At 36.1% G+C, this 25,175-nt stretch overlaps 1 protein-coding gene across 1 annotated transcript in view; it reads right to left on the bottom strand.

The window, feature by feature from the left end:
• DNAJC3 (DnaJ heat shock protein family (Hsp40) member C3) overlaps positions 1-25,175 on the bottom strand; it is a 99,495-nt gene that overhangs the window by 65,908 nt on the left and 8,412 nt on the right. The window contains exons 2-3 of the mRNA XM_001366295.4: positions 24,181-24,291; positions 15,856-15,980 (exon numbers count right to left, since the gene is read on the bottom strand). Of these exons, the coding sequence (XP_001366332.1) occupies positions 15,856-15,980; positions 24,181-24,291 (236 nt within the window). The remainder of the gene's footprint in view (positions 1-15,855; positions 15,981-24,180; positions 24,292-25,175) is intronic.

Here is a 25,175-nt window from a genome sequence, read left to right as displayed (position 1 = left end):
CATTCACAAAATTTGACCATGCACTAGGGCATAAAAACATTGCAAACAAGTGTAAAAGAGCAGAAATAATAAATGCTCTTCTCAGATCACAATGCAATGAAAATAATAATTAGTAAGAATACATGGAGAGGCAAATCAAAAATTAATTGGAAATTAAACAATACGATTCTCCAAAATCGATTAAACAACAAATCATAGGAAGAATTAACAACTTCATAGAAGAAAATGACAATGATGAGGACTTCCGGTCAAGATGGCGGCTAAGAGAAAGCTAAAGTTCGGATCTCTGGAAACCCTTCCCTACCAAACTCAAACTATATACTCCTAGGGCACCGAAATTCAAAACAAACAACAGCATAGACCCTGGGAATTCTCCTCCTGGACCTGGATCAAAAGGTACGGCCCCCCCCAAAAGCCAGAAACCGAGATCACTCGGACCTAAGGGGTAGGCAGAAGGAAGGTCCCAGGACCCATCCCCCCCAACCCAGAGCTCCGATTCCAAGGCAGCAGAGGGAACCTCAGGGCCAGCTATTCTGAAGACCTCTTCCTGAAAATAACCTGACTCAGACGAGGGGGCACCCAACACAGACAGCAGGGAAACAGAGAGAGACGGGGGGGAGCTTGTAACCCCCGGCTGGATCTTTCCATCCCAGTCTCAAGGAAGGTCCCTGCCTTAGGGCATACTCAGTTCAACCCAGGGAAAGCTAATCCTATCAGGAGTCTTCAGAGCTCAGAAAAGCCGTGGCCCCTCCCCCCTCAGAGTGCTGGCTCTTCTGGCTGGCCAAGGCACAGAAACAAACATTCCACGGAAAGGGCAAAGCCAGGCTCAGAGCGTGGAAGTAAGGCAACAGAGAAGCATTGGGAGGGAACTCAGGAGGGCAGTAACACGAAAACACCAGCAATTACTGGCTTCCCCGGGAAGACAGAACAACAACTGCACAGAACGGACAACTTGCCTGGGGCTAAAACCTCTGAACACAAGACAGATATAAGAAAAGCTAGTCCTCCCCACTCAGATAGAGATGGCAAACTCCACAGAGGCACAAAAGCCCCAAAATTCCAAGAAAAACAAGAAGGGGGTGATTTTGGACACATTTTATGGAGCAAAACTACAAAATACAGAGGAGATAGAAGAGGAAACACAAGCAAATGCTCTGAAAATTTCCAAAGGAAATGGAAATTCTCCACAAAACCATGAAGAATTTGATTCAGAAAGGATCAAAAAGATGGAAGCCTTCTGGAAGGAAAAGTGGGAAATAATGCAAAAGAAATTCACGCATCTACAAAACCAGTTTGACCAAAGTGAAAAGGAAAACCAGGCTTTAAAGGTCAGAATTAGGAAACTGAAAGACAATGAGCAAGAACTAATAAAGCAAAGCCAAAAGACCAAGAAATTAGAAGAGAATATAAAATATCTCACTGACAAGGTGACAGACTTGGAAAATAGAGGGAGAAGAGACAATTTAAGAATAATTGGACTACCAGAAAAGCCAGAAATAAACAGCAAACTCAACATCGTAATACAAGATATAATCAAAGAAAACTGCCCAGAAATCATAGAACAAGAGGGCAATACAGGCATTGAAAGAGTTCACAGAACACCCTCTACACTAAATCCCCAAAAGACAACTCCCAGGAATGTAATTGCCAAATTCCAAAGCTTGCAAGCAAAAGAAAAAATCTAACAAGAAGCCAGAAAAAAGACAATTTAGATATAAAGGAATGCCAATCAGGGTCACACAAGACTTTGCAATTTCCACTCTGAATTATCGTAAGGCATGGAACATGATTTTCAGAAAGGAAAGAGAGGTGGACCTTCAACCAAGAATCAGCTATCCATCAAAACTGACTATATACTTCCAAGGGAAAGTATGGGCATTCAACAAAATAAAAGATTTCCAAGTTTTTGCAAAGAAAAGACCAGAGCTCCGTGGAAAGTTCGATATCAAAAAACAAAGAGCATGGAATACCTGAAAAGGTAAATATGAAGGAAAGGGAAAAGGAGAAAAATGTTACCTTTTTCTTTTACTCAAACTCTCTTCTATAAGGACTACATTTATATCAATCCATGTATACTAACATGTGGGGGAAATGTAATGTGTAAATAGGGGGAAAAGAAAGACCAAATAGAATAATCTTTCTCACACAAAGATTCACATGGGAAGGGGAGGGGAAGAAAACTCCTATAAGAAGGAGAGGACGAATTTTTACTTAAACCTTACTCTCAGGGAAATCAACTCTGAGAGGGAAGAACATCCAGATCCACTGGGATCTTGAATTCTATCTTACCCAACAAGGGAAGTGAGAAGGGAAAACCAAAGGGGGTAGAGGGGGGAGGGAACAAAAAGGGAGGGACTAGAAAGGGAAACATATCAAGAGAGAGGACAAGGGGGACTGATTTAAAGTAAATCACTGGACTAAAAGGCAGAGCTGAAGAAGAAAGGTTAGAATTAGATAAGGGTATCAAAATGCCAGGGAGTCCACAAGTGACAGTCATAACATTGAACGTGAATGGGATGAACTCACCCATAAAACGTAGATGAATAGCAGAATGGATTAGAATCTAAAATCCTACCATATGTTGTCTTCAAGAAATACACATGAGGCGGGTAGACACCCACAAGGTCAGAATTAAAGGATGGAGTAAGACCTTCTGGGCCTCAACTGACAGAAAGAAGGCAGGAGTGGCAATCATGATATCTGATAAAGCCAAAGCAAAAATAGACCTGATCAAAAGGGATAGGGAAGGTAATTATATTTTGTTAAAAGGGACTTTAGATAATGACGAAATATCACTAATCAACATGTATGCACCAAATAATATAGCACCCAAATTTCTAATGGAGAAACTAGGAGAATTGAAGGAAGAAATAGACAGTAAAACCATATTAGTGGGAGACTTAAACCAACCATTATCAAATTTAGATAAATCAAATCAAAAAATAAATAAGAGGTAAAAGAAGTGAATGAAATCTTAGAAAAATTAGAATTAATAGACATATGGAGAAAAATAAATAGGGATAAAAAGGAATACACCTTCTTCTCAGCACCACATGGCACATTCACAAAGATTGGCCATACATTAGGTCACAGAAACATGGCACACAAATGCAGAAAAGCAGAAATAATAAATGCAGCCTTTTCAGATCACAAGGCAATAAAAATAATGATCAGTAATGGTACAGGGAAAACCAAATCAAAAACTAATTGGAAATTAAAAAATATGATACTCCAAAATCATTTAGTTAGAGAAGAAATCATAGAAACAATTAATAATTTCATCAAGGAAAATGACAATGGCGAGACATCCTTTCAAACCTTTTGGGATGCAGCCAAAGTGGTAATCAGAGGTAAATTCATATCCCTGAGTGCATATATCAACAAACCAGGGAGAGCAGAGATCAATCAATTGGAAATGCAAATAAAAAAATCAAAAGCGATCAAATTAAAACCCCCCAGCAGAAAACCAAACTAGAAATCTTAAAAATTAAGGGAGAAATTAATAAAATAGAAAGTGATAGAATTATTGATTTAATAAATAAGAAAAGAAGCTGGTACTTTGAAAAAACAAACAAAATAGACAAAGTACTGGTCAATCTAATTTAAAAAAGGAAGGAAGAAAAGCAAATTAACAGCATCAAAGATGAAAAGGGGGACATCACCTCCGATGAAGAGGAAATTAAGGCAATCATTAAAGATTACTTTGCCAGAGGTTTCTATTAAAATTTTTTCCCAGTTTGTTGTTTCCCTTCTGATTTTAGTTACATTGGTTTTGTTTGTGCAAAAGCTTTTTAATTTGATGTAGTCAAAATTATTTATTTTACATTTTGTGATTCTTTCTATGTCTTGCTTGGTTTTAAAGTCTTTCCCCTCCCAAAGGTCTGAAATGTATACTATTCTGTGTTTACCCAATTTACTTATGGTTTCCTTCTTTATGTTTAAGTTACTCACCCATTTTGAATTTATCTTGGTGTAGGGTGTGAGGTGTTGATCTATTCCTAGTCTCTCCCACACTGTCTTCCAATTTTCCCAGCAGTTTTTATCGAATAGTGGATTTTTGTCCCAAAAGCTGGGATCTTTCGATTTATCATATACTTTCTTGCTGAGGTCGCTTTCCCCCAGTCTATTCCAATGATTTTCCTTTCTGTTTCTTAACTAGTACCAAATTGTTTTGATGACTGCTGCTTTGTAATATAGTTTAAGGTCAGGGACTGCAAGGCCACCATCATATGTGTTTTTTTTTTTCATTATTTCCCTGGATATCCTTGATCTTTTGTTGTTCCAAGTGAATTTTGTTACGGTTTTTTCTAAATTACTCAAATTTATAAAGAGCTAAATCAATTGTACAAAAAACCAAGCCATTCTCCAATTGATAAATGGCAAGGGACATGGATAGGCAGTTTTCAGATAAAGAAATCAAAACTATTAATAAGCACATGAAGAAGTGTTCTAAATCTCTTATAATCAGAGAGATGCAAATCAAAACAACTCTGAGGTATCACCTCACACCTAGCAGATTGGCTTACATGATAGCAAAGGAAAGTAATGAATGCTGGAGGGGATGTGGCAAAGTAGGGACATTAATTCGTTGCTGGTGGAGTTGTGAACTGATCCAACCATTCTGGAGGGCAATTTGGAACTATACCCAAGGGGCAACAAAAGATCCCTTTGATCCAGCCATAGCACTGCTGGGTCTGTACCCCAAAGAGATAATGGACAAAAAGACTTGTACAAGAATATTCATAGCTGCCCTCTTTGTGGTGGCCAAAAACTGGAAAACGAGGGGATGCCCATCAATTGGGGAATGGCTGAACAAATTGTGGTATATGTTGGTGATGGAATACTATTGTGCAAAAAAGAATAATAAAGTGGAGGAATTCCATGGAGACTGGAACAACCTCCAGGAAGTGATGCAGAGTGAGAGGAGCAGAACCAGGAGAACATTGTACACAGAGACTAATACACTGTGGTATAATCGAACGTAATGGACTTCTCCATTAGTGGCGGCGTAATGTCCCTGAACAATCTGCAGGGATCTAGGAGAAAAAACACTATTCATAAGCAGAGGACAAACTGTGGGAGTAAAAACACCGAGGAAAAGCAACTGCCTGACTACAGCAGTTGAGGGGACATGACAGAGAAGAGACTCTAAACGTACACTTTAATGCAATTATTAACAACATGGCAATGGGTTTGAATCGAGAACACATGTGATACCCAGTGGAATCACGCGTTGGCTATGGGGGGTGGGGGGAAGAAAATGATCTTTGTCTTTAATGAATAATGCTTGGAAATGATCAAATAAAATATTATAAAATTAAAAAAAAAAGAAAATGACAATGATGAGACATGCTTTCAAAATCTATGGGATGCAGCCAAAGCCATTCTCAGGGACAATTTATATCCTTGAAATCATATATTAACAAATTAGGGAGGGAAGAGGTCAATGAATTGTGCATGCAAATTAAAAAAATTGAAATTGAAAGAACTACTGAATTAAAAAATAAGTCTAGAAGCTGGTATTTTGAAAAATACAAACAAAACAGACAAAATACTGGTCAATCTAATTTTAAAAATGGGAGAAGGAACACCAAATTAACAGTATCATAGATGAAAAGGGAGACCTCACCGATATTGAAGAGGAAATTAAGGCACTCATTAAAAACTAGTTTGCCCAATTATATAGCAAGAGGTATGCCAATCTAGGTGATATGGATGAATATTTACAAAAATATAAATTGTCTAGATTAACGAAAGAAAAAATAGAATTCTTAAATAATCCCATATCAGAAAAGGAAATTGAATAAGCCATTAAAGTACTTCCTAAGAAAAAATCCCTAGGGCCTGATGGATTCACAAGTGAATTCTATCAAATATTAAAAGAACAACTAATCCTAATATTATACAAACTATTTGACCTAATAAGCAAGGAATGAGTTCTACCAAATTCCTTCTACAACACAAGTATGGTACTGATTCCAAAGCCAGGCAGTTCAAAAACAGAGAAAGAAAATTATAGGCAAATGTCCTTAATGAATATAGATGCAAATATCTTAAATAGGATACTAGCAAAAAGACTCCAGCAAGTGATCAGAAGGGTCATCCACCATGATCAAGTAGGATTCATACCAGGAATGCAAGGATGGTTCAATATTAGGAAAACCATCCACATAATTGACCATATTAACAAGCAAACCAACAAAGATCACATGATTATCTCAACAGACCCAGAAAAAGCCTTTGATAAAATACAACACCCATTCCTATTGAAAACACTAGAAAGCATAAGAATAGAAGGGCCTTTCCTAAAAATAATAAACAGTATATATCTAAAACCATCAGATAATATCATCTGCAATGGGGATAAATTAGATGCATTCCCAATAAGATCAGGAGTGAAACAAGGATGCCCATTATCACCTCTACTATTTGACATTGTACTAGACAACACTAGCAGTAGCTATTAGAGAAGAAAAAGAAATTGAAGGCATCAAAATAGGCAAGGAGGAGACCAGGTTATCACTCTTTGCAGATGACATGATGGTCTACTTAAAGAACCCCAAAGAATCAAGCAAAAAGCTAGTAGAAATAATCAACAACTTTAGCAAAGTTGCGGGATACAAAATAAACCCAGATAAGGCATCCGCATTTCTATATATCTCCAACACATCTCAGCAGCAAGAATAAGAAGAAGAAATTCCATTTAGAATCACCCTAGACAATATAAAATACTTAGGAAATCTATCTGCCGAGACAAACACAGGAACTATATGAACACAACTACAACACACTACTCACACAATTAAAACTAGATCTAAACAATTGGAGAAACATCAACTGCTCATGGGTAGGGCAAGCTAACATAATAAAAAAGACAATGCTGTCCAAATTAATTTACTTATTTAGTGTCATATCCATTGAACAACCAAAAAACCTTTTTACTGAATTAGAAAAAACCATAACAAAGTTCATTTGGAAGAACAAAAGATCAAGGATATCCAGGGAAATAATGAAAAAAAAAAGTGAAGGAAGATGGCCTTGCAGTACCAGATCTCAAACTATACTATAAAGCAGTGGTCAGCAAAACAATTTGGTACTGGCTAAGAGACAGAAAGGAAGATCAGTGGAAAAGACTTGGGGTAAGTGACCTCAGCAAGACAGTCTATGATAAGCCTAGTGATCCCAGCTTTGGCGACCAATACCCACTATTTGATAAAAACTGCTGGGAAAATTGGAAGACAGTATGGGAGAGATTAGGCTTAGATCAGCATCTCACACCCTACAACAAGATAAACTCAGAATGGGTGAATGACTTATAAAGATAGAAACTATAAGCAAATTAAGTGAACACAGAATAGTATACTTGTCAGATCTTTGGAAAAGGAAAGACTTTAAAACCAAGCAAGAGCTAGAAAAAAATCACAAAATGTAAAATCAATAATTTTGATTACATCAAATTAAATTACATCAAATTAAAAAGTTTTTGTACAAACAAAACCAATGCAACCAAAATTAGAAGGAAAGCAACAAATTGGGAAACAATCTTCAGAACAAAAACCTCTGACAAAGGCCTAATTACTCAAATTTATAAAGAACTAAACCAATTGTACAAAAAAAATCAAGCCATTCTCCAATTGATAAATGGGCAAGAGACATGAATAGGCAATTTTCAGTCAAAGAAATCAAAACTATTAATAAACACATGAAAAAGTGCTCTAAATCTCTCATAATCAGAGAGATGCAAATCAAAACAACTCTGAGGTATCACCTCATACCCAGCAGACTGGCTAACATGACAGCAAAGGAAAGTAATGAATGCTGGAGGGGATGTGGCAAAGTGGAGACATTAATGCATTGCTGGTGGAGTTGTGAATTGATCCAACCATTCTGGAGGACAATTTGGAACTATCCCCAAAAGGTGATAAATGTAAAAAAATAGACTCGAATACAGGACTACAATCCCCATGAGCCTTTGCTCCACTTCCCCAGAATGCCTTGTAATCTCACCTGGGCCGAGACTGAGAAGGTATTTAAGCTGATTCAAAGGCTTTTGAGGCTCTCTTGACTCTGGGACTTGCGTTTTGGGGCAGGCCTGGCTTTTTTCATAATGTAGGTATGGTTGTGTCTAGGCCACTCTATGTCCTGGACACGTGTTTCTTATCCTGTATTTTCTTTAATCCTTAATCTTCAATAAACCTCTAAAAAAATATAATACTCCTTGCAGAGAGAAACTAATTTCTACCTGCCTCCGTCTCCCATAATTCCTAATTTTAATCTTTACATAAAAGACTGTCTGCCCTTTGATCCAGCCATAGCACTGCTGGATTTGTACCCCAAAGAGATAATAAGGAAAAAGACTTGTACAAGAATATTCATAGCTGCACTCTTTGTGGTGGCCAAAAATTGGAAAATGAGGGGATGCCCGCCCTTCAATTGGGGAATGGCTGAACAAATTGTGGCATATGATGGTGATGGAATACTATTGTGCTCAAAGGAATAATCAAGTGGAGGAATTCCATGTGAACTGGAATGACCTACAGGAATTGATGCAGAGCAAAAGGAGAAGAACCAGAACACTGCACACAGAGACCGATACACTGTGAGGTACAATCTAATGTAATGGACTTCTCCATTAGTGGCAATGCAGTGATCCTAAACAACTTGGAGGGATCTACAAGAAAAAACACTATCCACATTCAGAGAAAAAACTGTGGGAGTAAGAAACACAGAAGAAAAACAACTGCTTGAATACATGGGTCGAGGGGATAAGGCTGGAGATGTAGACTAAATGAACATCCTAATGCAAACACCAACAACATGGAAATAGGTTCTGATCAAGGACACAAATAATACCCAATGAAATTGCACATTGGCTGCAGGAAGGATGGGTGGAGGGGAAGGAGGGAAAAAATATGATTCTTTTAACCAAGGAATAATGTTCTAAATTGACTAAGTAACTTAAAAAATAAAACAATTGGTTAAAATTAAAAAAAAAAAGTGGGCTATGTGTTGCCCTAAGAATATGTTCTCCAAAAGCCCCCTGGTCAGGGAATAAGCTAGTTTCAAACATGCTAAAATGTATCATCCTTGGAAAGTCCCAACCTTGACCCTTGCTTCTGTTAGACTGTGCCCTTGAGTACGTTCCAACATGCTATAGGTGTCAAATTGTGGTTATGCTTTTTGCTAAATGGGTCAAAAGCTGCTATGCCAAGCTAAAGGTTTAAAATTGTGGTTGAACTATTTTCTGATTGGGTAAAACTTTAGCCTGTAAGTTTTGGTTCCCCAGTTTCTGGGGAGCTGACAGGGAAGGGAGGTGGAGAAGCAGGACTTGTGGTAAAACCAATAAAAGGCTAACTTCAACCAGAAGAGGGTGCATTTGCCTTATGTTTAGGGGTGGTGCCCTCTTTAATGAAAGAGAAATAAACTCTCTTTTCTGCTCAGAACTTCTAACTCTGAACTTTCATTCTGAGAAGTGGATTGCCATAAGGGGTGGTCTCCACCACTGTTCCACACACTTGACACTATTGTAAGAATTAGTTTTTAGCAAAAGCAAGAAGCAGGAGATTCCACAGGGTCAACATTCTGAGAGCATGGAGGAGCTGAGAGAGGCAGTTGGGACTGACTGTTGTCTCTCTGGAAGAAGACAGAGAGGAGTGGAGTTGGCTCTCTCTGAAGGGAAAACACTCTGGAGCTGCCAGAAAATTGGACCATCCTGAAAGAATAGTTGAGTGAGTGATTACCTCACACTGGTGGACAGTGTTTGTGCTAATCAACATTCCCCTCTTGATCTTGTGTGGACCTGCTGAGCTACTCTCCTTACTGGGACTAACTGCTTGACTCAAAGAGGACTCCTGTGTTATGAGATTCTTTGGCCTTTATCTTTACTCCAATCAAACCCTCCCTAATCTTAATTAATGCTTTTAAGAATTTAGTTTAGTATAGTTATAGTAATTTATAAGGGTTTTATTCTCTGATTGAACTAAGAGTTATTCCGTGATTCCCATTCCCTTCCCTTTTTTACATAAACTTGTTATTTTATATATATAGTTAGTTTTGAACCCTTCTTTTAATCCACCCTATTACAACACCTCTTTTTACACAACTAGTCAGCTGCCAAATCATGTAGTTCCCACCTGCATTACACTCCTGGCATCCATCACCTTTGCTTAAACTACTAAAATAATCTTCTAATTGGTCTGCTTGCCTCAAGTCTCCTTTCTCCATACAGCTTCCACAGAGGTACCAAAGTGATTTTCTATTATGTTGTCAAAGTTTTATAATGTACACAATTACTAGCATATAGTACAAATATAATTTATAAATGAGGAAATATGTAAATATTGGAGGTTTGTGCTCAAAATCTTTTCACTGATAGGGTACATAATCAAAAAGTTTTGGAGACCACTGATCTAGGCTTCAGTTCTGGGATACAAATGGCTTTTACTCTAAACAAGGTAAATTAAAAACTAAAAAGATTAATCTGTATCTATGTATCATATGCTTCTTTTAAAAGTTTTCTGATATTTACTAACTCTTCAGGTTTTTTGGCCTAGTCACTTTAATACAAAATTTAATTTAATAAGAAATCTGTGTAAAGATACCAAAGCTTGTGAGACCAAAATAGTGGAGTGAAATAGCAACTCTTCTAAGCCCTTCCAAATCTCCCTTCAAAAACCTGAAACTAAAGCCTCAGACCTAATTTTGGAGCTGTTTTCCAGATCTGAACACCTTGGAGGATCAACACAAGAAATGATCTCACTGAGATGGGAGGGAAAAGAAGTCAAAGCAATTACCAGTAAGAGTTAGTTCCACCCCAGTAAACCATGTGAGATTCTATCCCCTCAGCAGAGAGGCCTCAACTTGACTCAAGACTCAACCCTTGAGGCCCACTAGCAGCAGTCTGTCCCTGAAAACTTGACCCTTCATTTATTTTAATTTTCTTTTTAAGTTTGAACCAAATGATATACTTCCCTTCTTCCCACCCCTCTCCTATCCCCAAGATGAAAAGCAATTTAATAAAGATTTTACATGTGCAATAATGTAAAACATTCTCCCATATTAGTCATTTTCTGGAAGAAAACTCAAACAAAAGAAAAATAAAGAAATGAAATATAATGTGTTTCATTCTGCATTCAGAGTCCTTCAATTCTTTCTCTGGAGGCAAATGTCCTAAAAACTAGCAGCCAAAAACACAAAAGTGACCTTGAGCTGTACTAAGAAAGGCACAGCATCCAAAACTGGAGAGGCAACAGATCTCCTGGGTTTTGCCTGTCGGACCCTATCTGGACTGTGTCCAGTTCTGAATAATGAATTTTAATAAGAACTTTGTTAAGCAAGAAAATGTCTAGAGCAGAAATTCTTTTTTTTTTGGGGGGGGGGGGTGGTTGGTTTAATTTAGAATATTTTTCCATGGTTATATAATTCATGATTTTTCCCATCCCTCTTCCCTCCTCCCTCCCAGAACTGACAAGCAGTTCCACTGGGTTATATATATATACATGTATCAAAACCTATTTCCATGTTATTCATAGTTGCAGTAGAGTGATCTTTTAACATCAAAACCCTAATCATATCCCCATTGAATCACATGATAGATCATGTGTTTTTCTTCTACATTTCTGCTCCCACAGTTCATTCTCTGGATGTGGACAGTGTCCTTTCTCATAAGTCCCTCAGATTTGTCTTGGCTCATTTCATTGCTGCTAGTAGAGAAGTTCATTACATTTGATTGTACCACAGTGTATCAGTCTCTGTGTACAATGTTCTCCTGGTTCTGCTCCTTTCACTGCATCAATTCCTAGAGGTCTTTCCAGTTCACACAGAATTCCTCCAGTTCATTGTTTCTTTCAGCACAATAGTATTATCACCAACAGATACCACAATTTGTTCAGCCATTCCCCAATCAAGGGACACCCCCTCATTTTCCAATTTTTTGCCATCACAAAGGGCGCAGTTATAAATATTTTTGTACAAGTCTTTTTCCTTATTATCTCTTTGGGGTACAAACCCACCGGTGATATGGCTGATCAAAGGGCAGGCAGTCTTTAAAGTCCTTTGGACAAAATTCCATATTGCTCTCCAGAACAGTTGGACCAATTCACAACTCCACCAGCAATGTATTAGTGTCCCAATTTTGCCACATGTCCTCCAACATTTATCACTTTCCTTTGCTGCCATATTGGCCAGTTGGCTAGGTGTAAGGTGGTACTTCAGAGTTGATTTTATTTGCATTTCTCGAATCAGGAGGGATTTAGAACACTTTTTCATGTGCATTTTGATACAGCAGAAATTCTTAATGATTTTGATTCAAGGACCTCTTTGGGAATTTGAAGAAGATTTTGGAGTCCTCTAAATGCTTTTACACACATAAAACACACAGGATTATAAACTACTGTATTGATGTTTTAAAAAACTGTATATGTGTGTCTGTGTGTGTATCTTCCCATCTAAATTTAGGAGCTTCAATTAAAGTACTCTTGTCTCCTAGTAGATGGCAATCGTGACAGTCAAGAACCTTGAGGTCATATCAGATGCAGAATTAGTCGAAGGAAGTTAGCCTGAAACAGAGAAGACTTAAGGGATGCAAGAACCGTGTTCAAATATCTGGGAGAATATCAGACAAAAGAATAAGGTCTGAGCCTCTAACTCTTCTTCTAGAAGAGCAATGGGAAGACTATTCATGAGGCTGTATCACATTCACAGTTTGTTCCCTTCAACACTATCTGATTATTATCTGGCATGTTTATACTATGCTGCTCTCAGAAGAGCACGTGTACCTCAAGCCCATTTTTATGGCATAGAACAGAGAACCTATCAATAGTCTATTAAAACTTGAAAATATTTTACTTCTAAAATACACAACCGCTCACTATTTTATTGTATTGTATTGTATTTTTTTAAAAACCCTTACCTTCTGCCTTAGTACCAATGTGTATTGGATCACACAGGATCACACAGCTGAGAAGTGTCTGAGGCCACATTTGAACCTAGGACCTCCCATCTCTAGGTCTGACAATCTTAATCTACTGAGCCATCAGCTGCCTCCTGGATATTGTTTTCTGACTTATTAATGTCTTAATTCTTGAAACTATTACTCACTTGTAATGAGAGAACTTCAGTCACTTTTTTTACAGTAATTATTTTTTATGGGTCATAGTTTATTCTAAAAGACTAACTAAAATCTTTCATTTCTTGGCTCTGGGTTCATTCACATTTTATCATCCTCTTTAACCAATCCACATCTCCTTGAGACATTTAGCTATATGCTGCTAGTGCCAATCTAGAAATGGAAAGGAGTGCTGTAGCCTCAGCTATCATTCCTTAAGCCCTCAAGATTTCCCCAGACTAGTCTAATTTTTTCCACTACCAACCATAAATTTTGTAAAATATCAAAGCATTTAGCAGGCTGATTCTTGAGCCTCCCAAAAAAATTTGCATAAAAAATGCTGATAAGAAGAGACCTTAAACAGGATAGCCAGAAGAACTTTACTAGCTCAGCTTTACTAAGGCTGCTTCCTCATGATTGTCCAACTAGAGTTCAGAAGAATGGACTATTGTTAGAGGAACAACATTTTACCCCTAGTCAAAGTGAATTGTAAAACAGTATGGCCCACAGGGGCAGCTGGGTGGCTCAGGGTATTAAGAGTAAGGATATTTCCTACCTATGTTACTCTGGGCAAGTCACTTAATCCCCATTGCCTAGCCCTTACCACATTTCTACCTTAGAACCAATACCCAGTATTGATTCCAAGATGAAAGGTATGGGTTAAAAAAAAATTTTTTTTTTAAAGCTTGACCCAATTTCCCCCCACACATGCTCTCCCCTCCTTGTATTTTTATACCAGAGTTCAGCAATATGGGAAACCTTCTGTTTGACAAAAGTAAATATCCAAACTTTGGGGATAAGAAATCACTATTTGATAATTTTTGGGAAAACTGGAAAGCAGTCTGACAGATGCTGGATATAGACCATTATTTTATACTAATTAACAAGATGAGATAAAAATAATACAAGACCTAGACATAAAGGGAAATATCATAAACATTAAAAAACTATTACCTATCAGATGTATGGATAAGAATTTACAAACAAGAGATAGAAAGTAGTATGAGATATAAAATAGATAATTCTGATTATATCAAATTGAAAAGAGTTTGATCACATTGCCAAGATTAGAAGGAAAAGCAAAAACTGGGTGGGGGGGGATTTTTATATAGTTTTATATAGTACTTTATACAGAGAAATTGTCAAATTTATAAAAATATTAGCCATTCCCCAATGATAAATGATCAGAAGATATGAAGACAGTTTTTGGATGAAGTAATCAAATATATATAACCATATGAAAAAATAATCTTGTTACTGATTAGAGAAATGCAAATCAAAATAATGCTGAGATATCATCTCCCACCTGTCAGATTAGCTACAATGATAAAAGAGCAAAATGGCAAATGCTAGAGGAAATGTGGAAAAATGAAGACACTAATACACTACTGGTAGAACTGTGAACCAATCCAACCATTTTGGAGAACAATCTGAAAGTATGCCCAGAGTTATATAACTGTCTATATCTTTTGACCCAGTAATATCACTAGTGGGTTTATTGCCTATGTTGATCATGGATAAAAGAATTTATATATGTTCCAAAATATTTATAGCAGCTCTCTTCCTTATGGCAAAAAATTGGAAATCTAGGGGATGCCCATCAATTGGGGAAAGACTAAACAAGTTGTAGTATATGATTGTGATGGAATACTAGGCTAATTTTTTTTACGTACAGGAAGACATACATAAAATTATTAAGTGAAACAGGCAGAACTAGGAGAACATTACAGAACAGAATCAGAATGTTATATACTGCAATACAAATACTATTTGAAGAATAACTTGTTTGTCCACCTCCAGAGAAAAAATTAATGAACAGATGATAAGCAAACCATAGTTTTACATATAAATATATCTTTTTGTCGAATGCTTTCTCTAGGGCAGGGAGGTGAGGGAGATAATTGGGAATTTTAACTTAGCTAAAAAATTATTAAAAAAAAAAGATACAGGGGGCGGAGAAGGGCACAAAGATATGGATCCAAGCAAAATGTTTCTACTGTGAGTTTCTCAGACAGTAAAAAATGGTTTATTCAGCAAACTCTCAAAAGTATCTTGACTTTCTGAAGTCTACTGGCCTCCATGACTGGGGGGGGAAAAAGACATTTATTAAGTTCTAACTATATACCAAATACTGGAAATGTAAATACAAGCAAGCAAGATAGTCTTGCCCTCAAGGAGTATATTGTAAGAGAGAGAGTACAAAGAAGCAGAGTGGTGGCAAAATATTTGCCCACACTTAAAAAATATTCTCTTCTCAAGTGGTCATTTTTAAAAACCAAACTTTTAAATCATTTGCTTAAAAGTAAATAACAGGTATTATTCATTTTATAAATGAAAAGAACAATTAAGTAATTTGGATATAATTGCATCCATGTCCTCGCAGAGGGAAAAGATGAAGTTGTCTCCAGTCCTTTCAATATGATTCAAAACTCTGCATTCTGTCATTCAACCTCCAAATTACAAATATTTCCCAAGATTATCTTCTAGACACAAATTTATTATTTTGATAAGTTACAGAAAGTAAAAATTAGGAATTTAAATAGTGGAAGGTAAAAGAGTAGGGATCTCTGAAATATAGCTCCTTAGCAGGAAGAAAAACATATTGGATCAGTCTTAAGCTTCTCATAATATAGTTTAGATGATACAAACTAATACTATCACTGAATATTACATTCAGAATTTTTTGTAATACATAAAGAAAAAAGATTTAGAAGGCTGTATTTTCTTAACAAAGATATGTGTATACTTACTGCTGTAAAATCAGTCTTCAACTCAACCACTTTACTTAAATCAGGAATTGCTGCTTTAGATTTGCCCATGGCTAAATAAACAGTAGCTCTTCGATAATAAGCAATGTAGTTGTCTGGATCACCATCTATGAATAAATGTAACAAATTCAAATAATTTATTTCACAGTAAATTCATTCTACAATAATTCTACTGAGCAACTAGAATGTTAAGGGCTTACATATCTATTGAAAAGGATGTCATAGCAAGGTTCTGTGATCAGGAATGGGTAGAATAGTTCTGTAGCAACAAGATAAGCTAATTTAAAATTTCCACTGCAGTTAAATCCTATATAAGGGAAATAATACTAATTCTTTCCTTTATGTAATAGAATTTTCTCATATTGTGTTACTTAAGGTGAAGTCATTAGCTGGGCCTCACAGTATTTGTTAACATATGCTGTGATAACAAATAGGCAAACCAGAATAAAGCATTAAGACTAATCAATTTAAAATTCCCTTTTTTTACTTCCTGACCTTATCCCTTTACCTAGTATGCTATTTTAGCCTATTTAAAAAGGCAATAAAATGACAAAAAGCTAAAATTGCTAAAAACCTGGGTAAGAAAAGCAAGGTAGAAAAACTAGAGCCAGTATGGTAAACTATTAAGAATTCTGAGCTGAGAACCAGCTCCAACACTAATTAACTAGCTGTAGGAGCCAGGGAAGTTACATCACCTCTTTATACCGCAATTTCAAAAATGCTAAGTATTAAATATTCCTTCATGTTTGTTTCAGTAAAATTAAAAATAATTGTTACTGGTGTCCTAACATTCTAAAACATAAAACTTTTTACTTGATAATATATAGACTCAAATGAGTTCATTTCAGTCCAATCAACACACACACACACACACACACACATCCCTGAGGGTTGGTGCTTATTCAAATTCAAGTGCTCCACACCTGGATCAGTTTTTACTAATGATGTACCTTGATTAAAGCATGTTATGTTTGACTACCTCATCAATGAGGTAGATGCCACTATTTCTTAAGATTCTTTCAAAGTTGACACCTGCTGCTTGCTTAAATCATACTCTTTCTCTCAAAGATGTTTTCCAATCATTCATTTCCCATTTTGAGAGGTCTAATCTGGAATCATATATGTGCTAAGTATAAAAATTATAAAAACCAAACCATTTTAGATATGTGTACCCACAAACATCATGAAAATAATGTGGTGATATTTGAGACCTTTTCTGGCCCAAAAGTGCTATCCTAAAATGTATCCCTACCCAAAGAGTACATTTTCACAAAAAGGAATTGCTGAAAGGACATCAAGTCCACATATAACATCAACTTAAACTATAATCAAAACAAGCTCTGTGCAATTGCTAAATATTGTGTTACAAAATTTCAAAACTGATTTTTGAATCAAGGGTGGAGGCACCAGAAAAAAAAAAAAGAGGGGAAGAAGGGGATTACATTTGGGATGTAAAAAAAGCAAAACAAAACATAGAATTCCAGTATCTGAGTCCCTTCTGAGTGGCAAGACTCCTTCAATGCTATCCATTCTACAAGGGACCTGAACAAGAATCTCCTGGACAACAGGCTTGACAAGTAACTGGCCACCTTTTGACTAAAGAGTTCTCTAGTTGAAAGGTCCCAATACCCACTGAAAAGGCCCATTTCATGTGGATGGTATATATCTCTAATGATAAGGAAATCTTTCCTTATAGCAAAATCTATATCCTTGCAACTTCCACTCATTGTTTCTATCTCTGGGAACATGCAAAACAAGTCTAATCCCTCTTTCAAACCATTACAAACGTCAAATATCCAAGATAGTTCTCGTTGTCCTCCTACATCTTTTTCTCTTCCATGCTATCTCTATACCTTTTATTTCAACTCATGCTCACATGGTATGAGCTTGAACCTTCTTAACATTCTGGTCACCTCTTCTGGATGCTTCCAGATAAAACATGAACTCAGAATGCAATGTAATATTTCAAATGTGTTCCAACCAAGACAAATACAGAAGGCCCATCACGATATGGTGTGGTGGAAGAGCAGTTGCTCTGAGGTGAGAGAATCTGTTCAAAGCGCATCTCTGACATTAAAGGTCAATGAGGTAGTGGTAGTAGTAAGCAAGTCACTTAACTTCCCAGGGCCTCAGTTTCCAACTGTGAAATGAGAGGGTTCGATTTGATGGCCTCAAGTCCCTTCTGGCTCTAAATCTATATAACCCCAAGTTTTCAATATTGATACTTCTCTGAATGAAGCCTAAGGATCATATTAGCTTTTGTGCCTGCTATATTGAAATACCGTTTTACCTTAAATTTCTCTATCATTTTAGGTAAATCTCTATCACTTTAGGTAAATAAAATTAACTTCACAAGTATAAGCTTAAAACTTTAAATAACCCTTATAAAACTTTATCATTACATAATGATCTAAATTCCAGTCTACTGAGATCATCTGATTTTCCCATCCAACCTGTTGGCTATACCTACACCAGCTTTGTGCTATCTAAGCTTTTAGCAAAATCACCAATAAAAATGTTTAAAACACCTGCAAGCCTAGAATAGATCCCTGGGAACTCCTCTAGAAACACCTTGGCAGATTGATATTGAGCCACTGTTAAATCACTACTCTTTGAATCTGTCCATTTAGTTCTACACCTCCCTAATACATATCTTCTACTCTTGTCCACAAGAATGTCATGAGAAACTTCATCTAAAGCTTTGCTAAATATAGGTAACCAATTTTGTTGTTTTGTTTTTCAACTGTTCTCTAGTAAAAGACAATGCTTTTAAGGGAAGAAGCATTCAGCCTTCTTCCCTGAGGCCAACATATGGCCCCATGAAACAAATCTTGATCCTTTGCCTCTGAGCTTCTTCTTTTCCATTTTAGGTAAAAGTGAATGAGACTGACTTTCTAAGTTTTAAAAAGTAAAGAGAGTGAGCATTTGGGTTCACAGCCAGTTCACACTGAAGCCCTAAGGAGCAAAGAGTCACCTTTGAGACCCAGCCTAAAAGTAGATGAGAGGAAGATTCATGTGGCATCAGTGACTTATCTGGACACTAACATGTGGAGCCAATGTTAAATAGAAAGTGCTAAATCCACACCCTATGTAAACCAAGTAGGAGAGAGGAGTTTTCCCCTGAGGTGTGAGGGAGAAAATGTCTGTGCTTGTTATGATTATATCTTCTCAGGAAATAGCCCTTTGTAAAAACTACAAATAAATTAAATATAGGCAATCTATATAACTTTACTCCAATTCACCAATTTAGTAAATTTTTAAGACAAATGAGGTTAGACTAACATGGTACTCTTTTTAATTTAACAGCATGATTCTTTGTACCTATTTCTTGCATTTCCAAATGTTTATAGGACCACACATTTGAGATGGGAAGGGAGCTTGGAGCCATGGAGTCAAACCCCGTCTCTGGAGTAAAATGAGGTGTGCAAGCAGAATAAGGTACTTGCCTGGGATAATAAGCTACTAAATGCATAAGACAACATTAAACCAAGATCTTTCTATCTCCAAGTCATTCAGATTAGAAAATTAGCTGGTTATAGACAAAAACATTCATGATTTTGACTACTAAAGTATTTTGAAACTTTAAAATGCTACATACAAAGGATCTACAATTTTGTCAGTGCAGAAAATTCCCAGTAAGGAGGCTTCCTCCACATGGAGGGCACCTCAGTCATGACTGATTTAGCAGTAAGGCTTAGTAGTTATCAGGAGCTTACAGACCTTAAGTGATTTGTCCATGGCAAGAAAGGTAGTATCAAAGGAGGGATATGAACCCAGCTACTCCTAAATTCAAATCCAGTGTTCCTTCCTGTACTTCTTGTTGCTTCTGAAGAAGCACTAGCCATCTCTGTAAAAATATGTTTTGAATTTTTTTAGAAACTAAATTGGAACTAACTACTTTAGAGCTGGCAGTCTCCCTTTTCTGAAGATGCAGGTCCTCTTCATTCTCTATGGTCTTTTATAGATAACTGACAGTCCCATGACAGTCATATCTGCCAGTTTTTTCTGTACCAGAAATGTAGCTCATTTGATAAATTTAACTCAGAGCCATCCCTACTATTTATTATGGATTTTTAGTGAACTATTTTTTTGAGATGCAGAACAGGATGGTTTAACATCAGAGTTCTGAATAAGGAGAGGCCTTGTTTCCAATTCTGCCTCTGGCTCTTAGTAGCTGGGTTAACATAGGCAACTCAATCCCTGAACTGTAATTATATGAAATAACATGAGAAGAATAATAATTGTATTACCTATCTTATAGGGATCTTGTGAGTAAAGTACTTTTGAAAACCTAAAAAGTTGTATAAATGAGTTATTACTAAATCATTTTGCAAAACTTAAAGGTATGTAAATATCAGTAATTATCATCACTCATCTTAATGTTGTAAAAAAACTGCCCTGTGCTTTTTCTGCAAATACCGAACTATAAAACATATTGTATCAGCAGCCTGAATCAACATAGCTATAAACTAGTTTACAAAAAACTACAATTCTGCTTAACTTTTGAAACATATACTACACTATAAGAATTTTACAGAACTTGACATTATAATTCTCAATATCCTCCAAGTGCCTTGAAAGCCACTTTTTTAGATTCATAACATCATCTAACTTTTTTCAAAAGATTTATCAATATCTTTTGTTTTTACATCACCTATATTTCCCCTATATTCTCCTCTCCCCTCTCAAGCAGCCATATTTTATAACAAAGGAAGAGAAAAAAAGATTCAGTAAAATCAATATATCCCCCTCAAATGTGTCCTATGCAATGTTCTACATCTGTGAACCCCTACTTTGGCAACAAAACTGGAATTATGTGTCTTTACCTCTTAATATCATTTCTTTGGGACATATTCTACTCTAAAATTTTACAACTTTCTGCTTCAATTGTCTTGAAGCTTTGTTCTTCCCACTGTCCTTTCCATTTATATTACTGTAGTCATTGTGTAAACTGTTTTCCAGGCTTTTCACTTTTTCAATAGATCAGATATGTCATTTCATGCTTCTGTGTAGTCATCAGGGTCACTGTTTATTATAATACAGTAATATTCCACTGAGGTCATGTACTACAATTTGTTTAGCCATGTACTACAATTTGTTTAGCCATGCCCCAATAAACAGATATCTATTTTGTTTCGACTTCTTTGCTACCAGAAAAAGTGTTGCTATAAATATTTTGCAATCTTTTTTGTCAATGACATCATTAAAGTATATAATAAAGGAATCACTGAATCAAAGGGTATGAACATTTTTATTTGCATAATTCCAAATTAATTCCCAGATTTGAAGGGTTTGTAAAAAAATATAATTCACTGTGGTAGATGTGAATTGGTATTTGATTTTTAAAAAAAGAATTCATTACTATTACATCTGTAGTTCAATTCACCTAATATTTTACCTGGTGCTTTTTTTAAAAACACAACATCAACTTCTGAGTTCAAGTCAAGAAGCAGAGCCCAAAGGAGTTCTTAAATGTAAAATTTCCCATTGATATACCAAGAAGCCAAAGTATACTGTTTAATAGGCCATGTTGTGAAACGAGATTTTTCAACTTTCTGTCATCTTTGGAAACATCAAGTTGAAAACTGATATTTAGGAGCTATTTGAATGAAAGAGAGTATGCCATCTCCCACCTAGTTTAAATCAGTATTAGAAAATTTCTCAGCAAATAATGGAATATGGGAAAGTCTCCATTTTTCTCTCCCCATTCCCCCTATCTTCTCTCATTTTAAGAGGATAAGGTAAAAAGAAAGCGCATTGCAAATATGTGAGACCTCTTACACAAAATAGGAATACCAATAAAAATAACTCAATTTTATTGTGGGATAAAGAGCAAGAATGAGGAATCTGAAATAAGCCTGGAAAGGAAAGCTAGAGGAACACTGTAAAGGGCTTTAAATTTATCAAGACACACTGAAAAAGAAAAAAAGATTCTGTAACAAAACTAAAGGATGTAATATGAGTATGTAGAAATTCAAATTTAAATGTTTTGTATCTAGTAAAAAAAACATAACCAAACAACAAAAAAATTTAAGTTCCTTTAAGGCAGGAACTGTTACATTTTTGTTTGTGCTTTGCACATAGTAGTTGTTAAATAAATTCTTAATAGACCAAATCTAAAATACAAATGCCTCAACTTGGCATTTAATTGACAGGTAACAGAAATCAAATGAAGGATATTAAGCTGGTAAGACATATTTTAGGAATATTATTCTCACCACTGAGTAGAAGATGGATTGAAAAAGGAAAAAACTACTAAGTCCAATTAAGAGGCTTTTGCAATAGTCCAAAAAAGAGATGATGAGGGTCTGAATTACAGCAATGGCCATGTAAGTGTGGAGAAGCAAAGAGATATGAATTCACTGTCAAACAGAATTGACAGGACAGCAACTGTGAGAGACAATCAGATATATGGGACAGGGGAATGCCTGGAGTTAGAGGAATGGGGTTGAAATTCTGTCTCTGACACTATTTGTGTAAACATGGACAAGTCACTTAAACCTTTATGAGCCTCAGTTTTCTTATCTGAATTACAAGAACTCTGACGTTCCTTTCAACCATAGAATTATAATCCTGTGAGCTAATGCTAAATGTTCACTGGGTCTGAGGGCAAAAGAAAAATTTGAAGATGCTGAACTTGTGAACCTGGATGAGTTAATAAAATGATGCCCTCAACAAAAATAGATATGGAGTTGGTTTAGGGTATGCAGGAGAAAGGAAGAAGAATGAGTTTTATTTAGGTTATACTGAGTTTGATGTGCCAATAGAGTCAGAGAATTCTAACAGGTCTTTGGTGATAGGACTCAGAAGAAGGATTTGGTATGGCTATATAAATCATCTACATAAGTAGATAATTTAATCCATAGAAAATAATGAGATAACCAATCTGCTTTCTCCCAAGAAGACACAACGACAGGGTTGAGATCCTGAAAGAAGAGACAGACTGTTTAAAGAAGACACAAGAACTCAAAATGGCAATCTTGAGTTTATATTGAATATACTGACAAATACTACTACACTCCTTTAATAATCCCTGAAAGCACAAATGCAACCATTACTATGTTCATAATAAATACCCTGAGTTACCAAGAAGAGATTGTTTTTTTAATAAATTCTAAAATGAAAAGGAATAGATTAGTAGATCAAAGAATGATATCCACAAAAAAATAAAAGAGATGCTGTTAAGGGACAGATTTCTAGAAAGGGATAAATGTTCAAAAGCAAAATGTCATTCTTTAAAGACGCCAGGTAACTTGAGGCATTTCTATATAAAGCACTTGTTTTTACTCTTGTAGTAAACCTAGTGTAAATAGAAAGAATAACAAAAACGAAAACCGAATGCAATATGATCAATCTTGACCTCAGAGATGACAAAAATGCATCCTCTGCCCTTCTTTGCAGAGGGAAAGACTATGAGTGTGGAAAGAAAAATATACGTCAGATAGGTGATATGTTGGTCAGTTTTGCTGAACTGCATTTTCCCCCTCTTTTTTTTTTTTGTTACAAGTTAGGGTTCACTGAGTAGGAAAGGGGATAGGCCATATTTGGAAATTAAGATTATATGAAAATAAAGTTTATCCATATGAAACTGTTTTAAAAGAAAACAGCTGGGCTCCAGAGAGCCCATCTAGAGCTAGAATGACACCACTCTCACCACTGAAGGTTCCCTTCCTATCCCCTTAGTCCTATTCCCAGACTGCCAAACACTTATGTGGGTTAAATGAGTTGCTCACATGGCTTGTAGGACATAGTCTCCAACTCTATTCTTTCTAGTCAGATGGAGAAGTAGTAGTAGGTCTAATCATCTACTCTGGCACTACATCATAAGGTCTTGCAGGTCTTACCTTCTGATCTGCCTCCTCTACCCTTCCAGAACCTTTCGCACTTCTTTTGATATCTTCCTACCAGTAGAACTCTAAGAATTTCCCAGCCTTCCCATCTATCCTACAGCTGAGCTTTCATTTACATGTCATCTCCCGAGATTCAAAGTGAGCTCCCTAAGAATAGGTACTATTTTGCCTTTTTTCTATTTGTATACCTAGAAAACAACTCTATTTGGCACATATAATTGAATAAATGCTTTTTAATTCATTAACCTATTTTTATCAATTACATTAATTTGAATCTAATCAAACATTTAAAACAGATTAACACATCAAAGACATATAAGTACTATGTTGTTAACGAAAACTATTCTGAACTTTGAAATAAAGTCTACAACTTCATGTAATCAGTTGTATTAGGTAGCTGAGAAGTCATCTCCTATTAGAGCTGCAATATTAGTCTTGACTGCTTTCAGATACAAACCTACTGCAGCATGAAACTGAGATAAGGCATCTGCTAGTTGTCCAGCTGCCAATAATTTCTTGCCCATTTCAAGATGTTTTTCGACATCTCCATTTATTCCACATTCTGCACCTAAAACAAAAATATATATATATATTTAGCCTTAATTGCAATTTTGTAAAAGGTTATAAAAAACAGATGCTTTGAGGACAAAAATCATAAAACTAATATAGAAGAAAAATTTTCCCAAATCACATTCCAAGACTTCTCATGGGAAAAATTCAAGAAAGATCAATGTGAGAGTTTCCAAGCCACCAGAGAAAGTAGCCTGCAACTAAGAAGAAGCATTCTATTTGTAATTCAGAAAGAATAAGATATTTTTAAAAATGTTAATGTACTCCACTCTGAAAGATGTAGCCAGACTACAAAGGAACACTAAAGACTTAAGAGGAAGCTTAAAAATAACACAGCTACCAAGTAGTATTATTGATAAATAAATCAACCTGACCTTTCTAAAGGTAGAATTTTGATTGGAGCAATTAAGCAAACCTCTCATGCAGGCTGTCAGACCCAGCCAAAGGGAAATGAAATAGAGAAGAAAAGCAAGGAAATTCTCTACCATTCCCCTCTAGGTCCAGTACATCTTTCATCATCATGCCCAGCACCATCAACCCTACTCCTCATCTTCTTATCCCCAATAATATCCCTGTTTTTCAGTCATGTCTTAGCTCTCCATGACACACCAGGACTTTTCTTGGCAAAGATATTGGAGCAATCTGCCATTTCCCTTTCCACTTCATTTTACAAATGAGCAAACAGGGTTAAATGACTTGTCCACGGTCACACAGCTGGTGTCTAAGGCCAAATCTGAACTCAAGTCCTCCTGATCCAAGGCATATGAGTACATTGTTACCTACCTGCCCAATATCCCACATTATCCAAGGTAGTTTACCTCTTCCCTATATAGCCTATAATGAGACATAACCACCATTTATAGGTCTATACCCCATAGACTA

This window comes from Monodelphis domestica, chromosome 8, assembly GCF_027887165.1.
Source record: "Monodelphis domestica isolate mMonDom1 chromosome 8, mMonDom1.pri, whole genome shotgun sequence".
Lineage (NCBI taxonomy): Eukaryota > Metazoa > Chordata > Mammalia > Didelphimorphia > Didelphidae > Monodelphis > Monodelphis domestica.
Note: the sequence above shows the minus strand (reverse complement) of the source record. Positions and strands in the feature narration are given on the sequence as shown.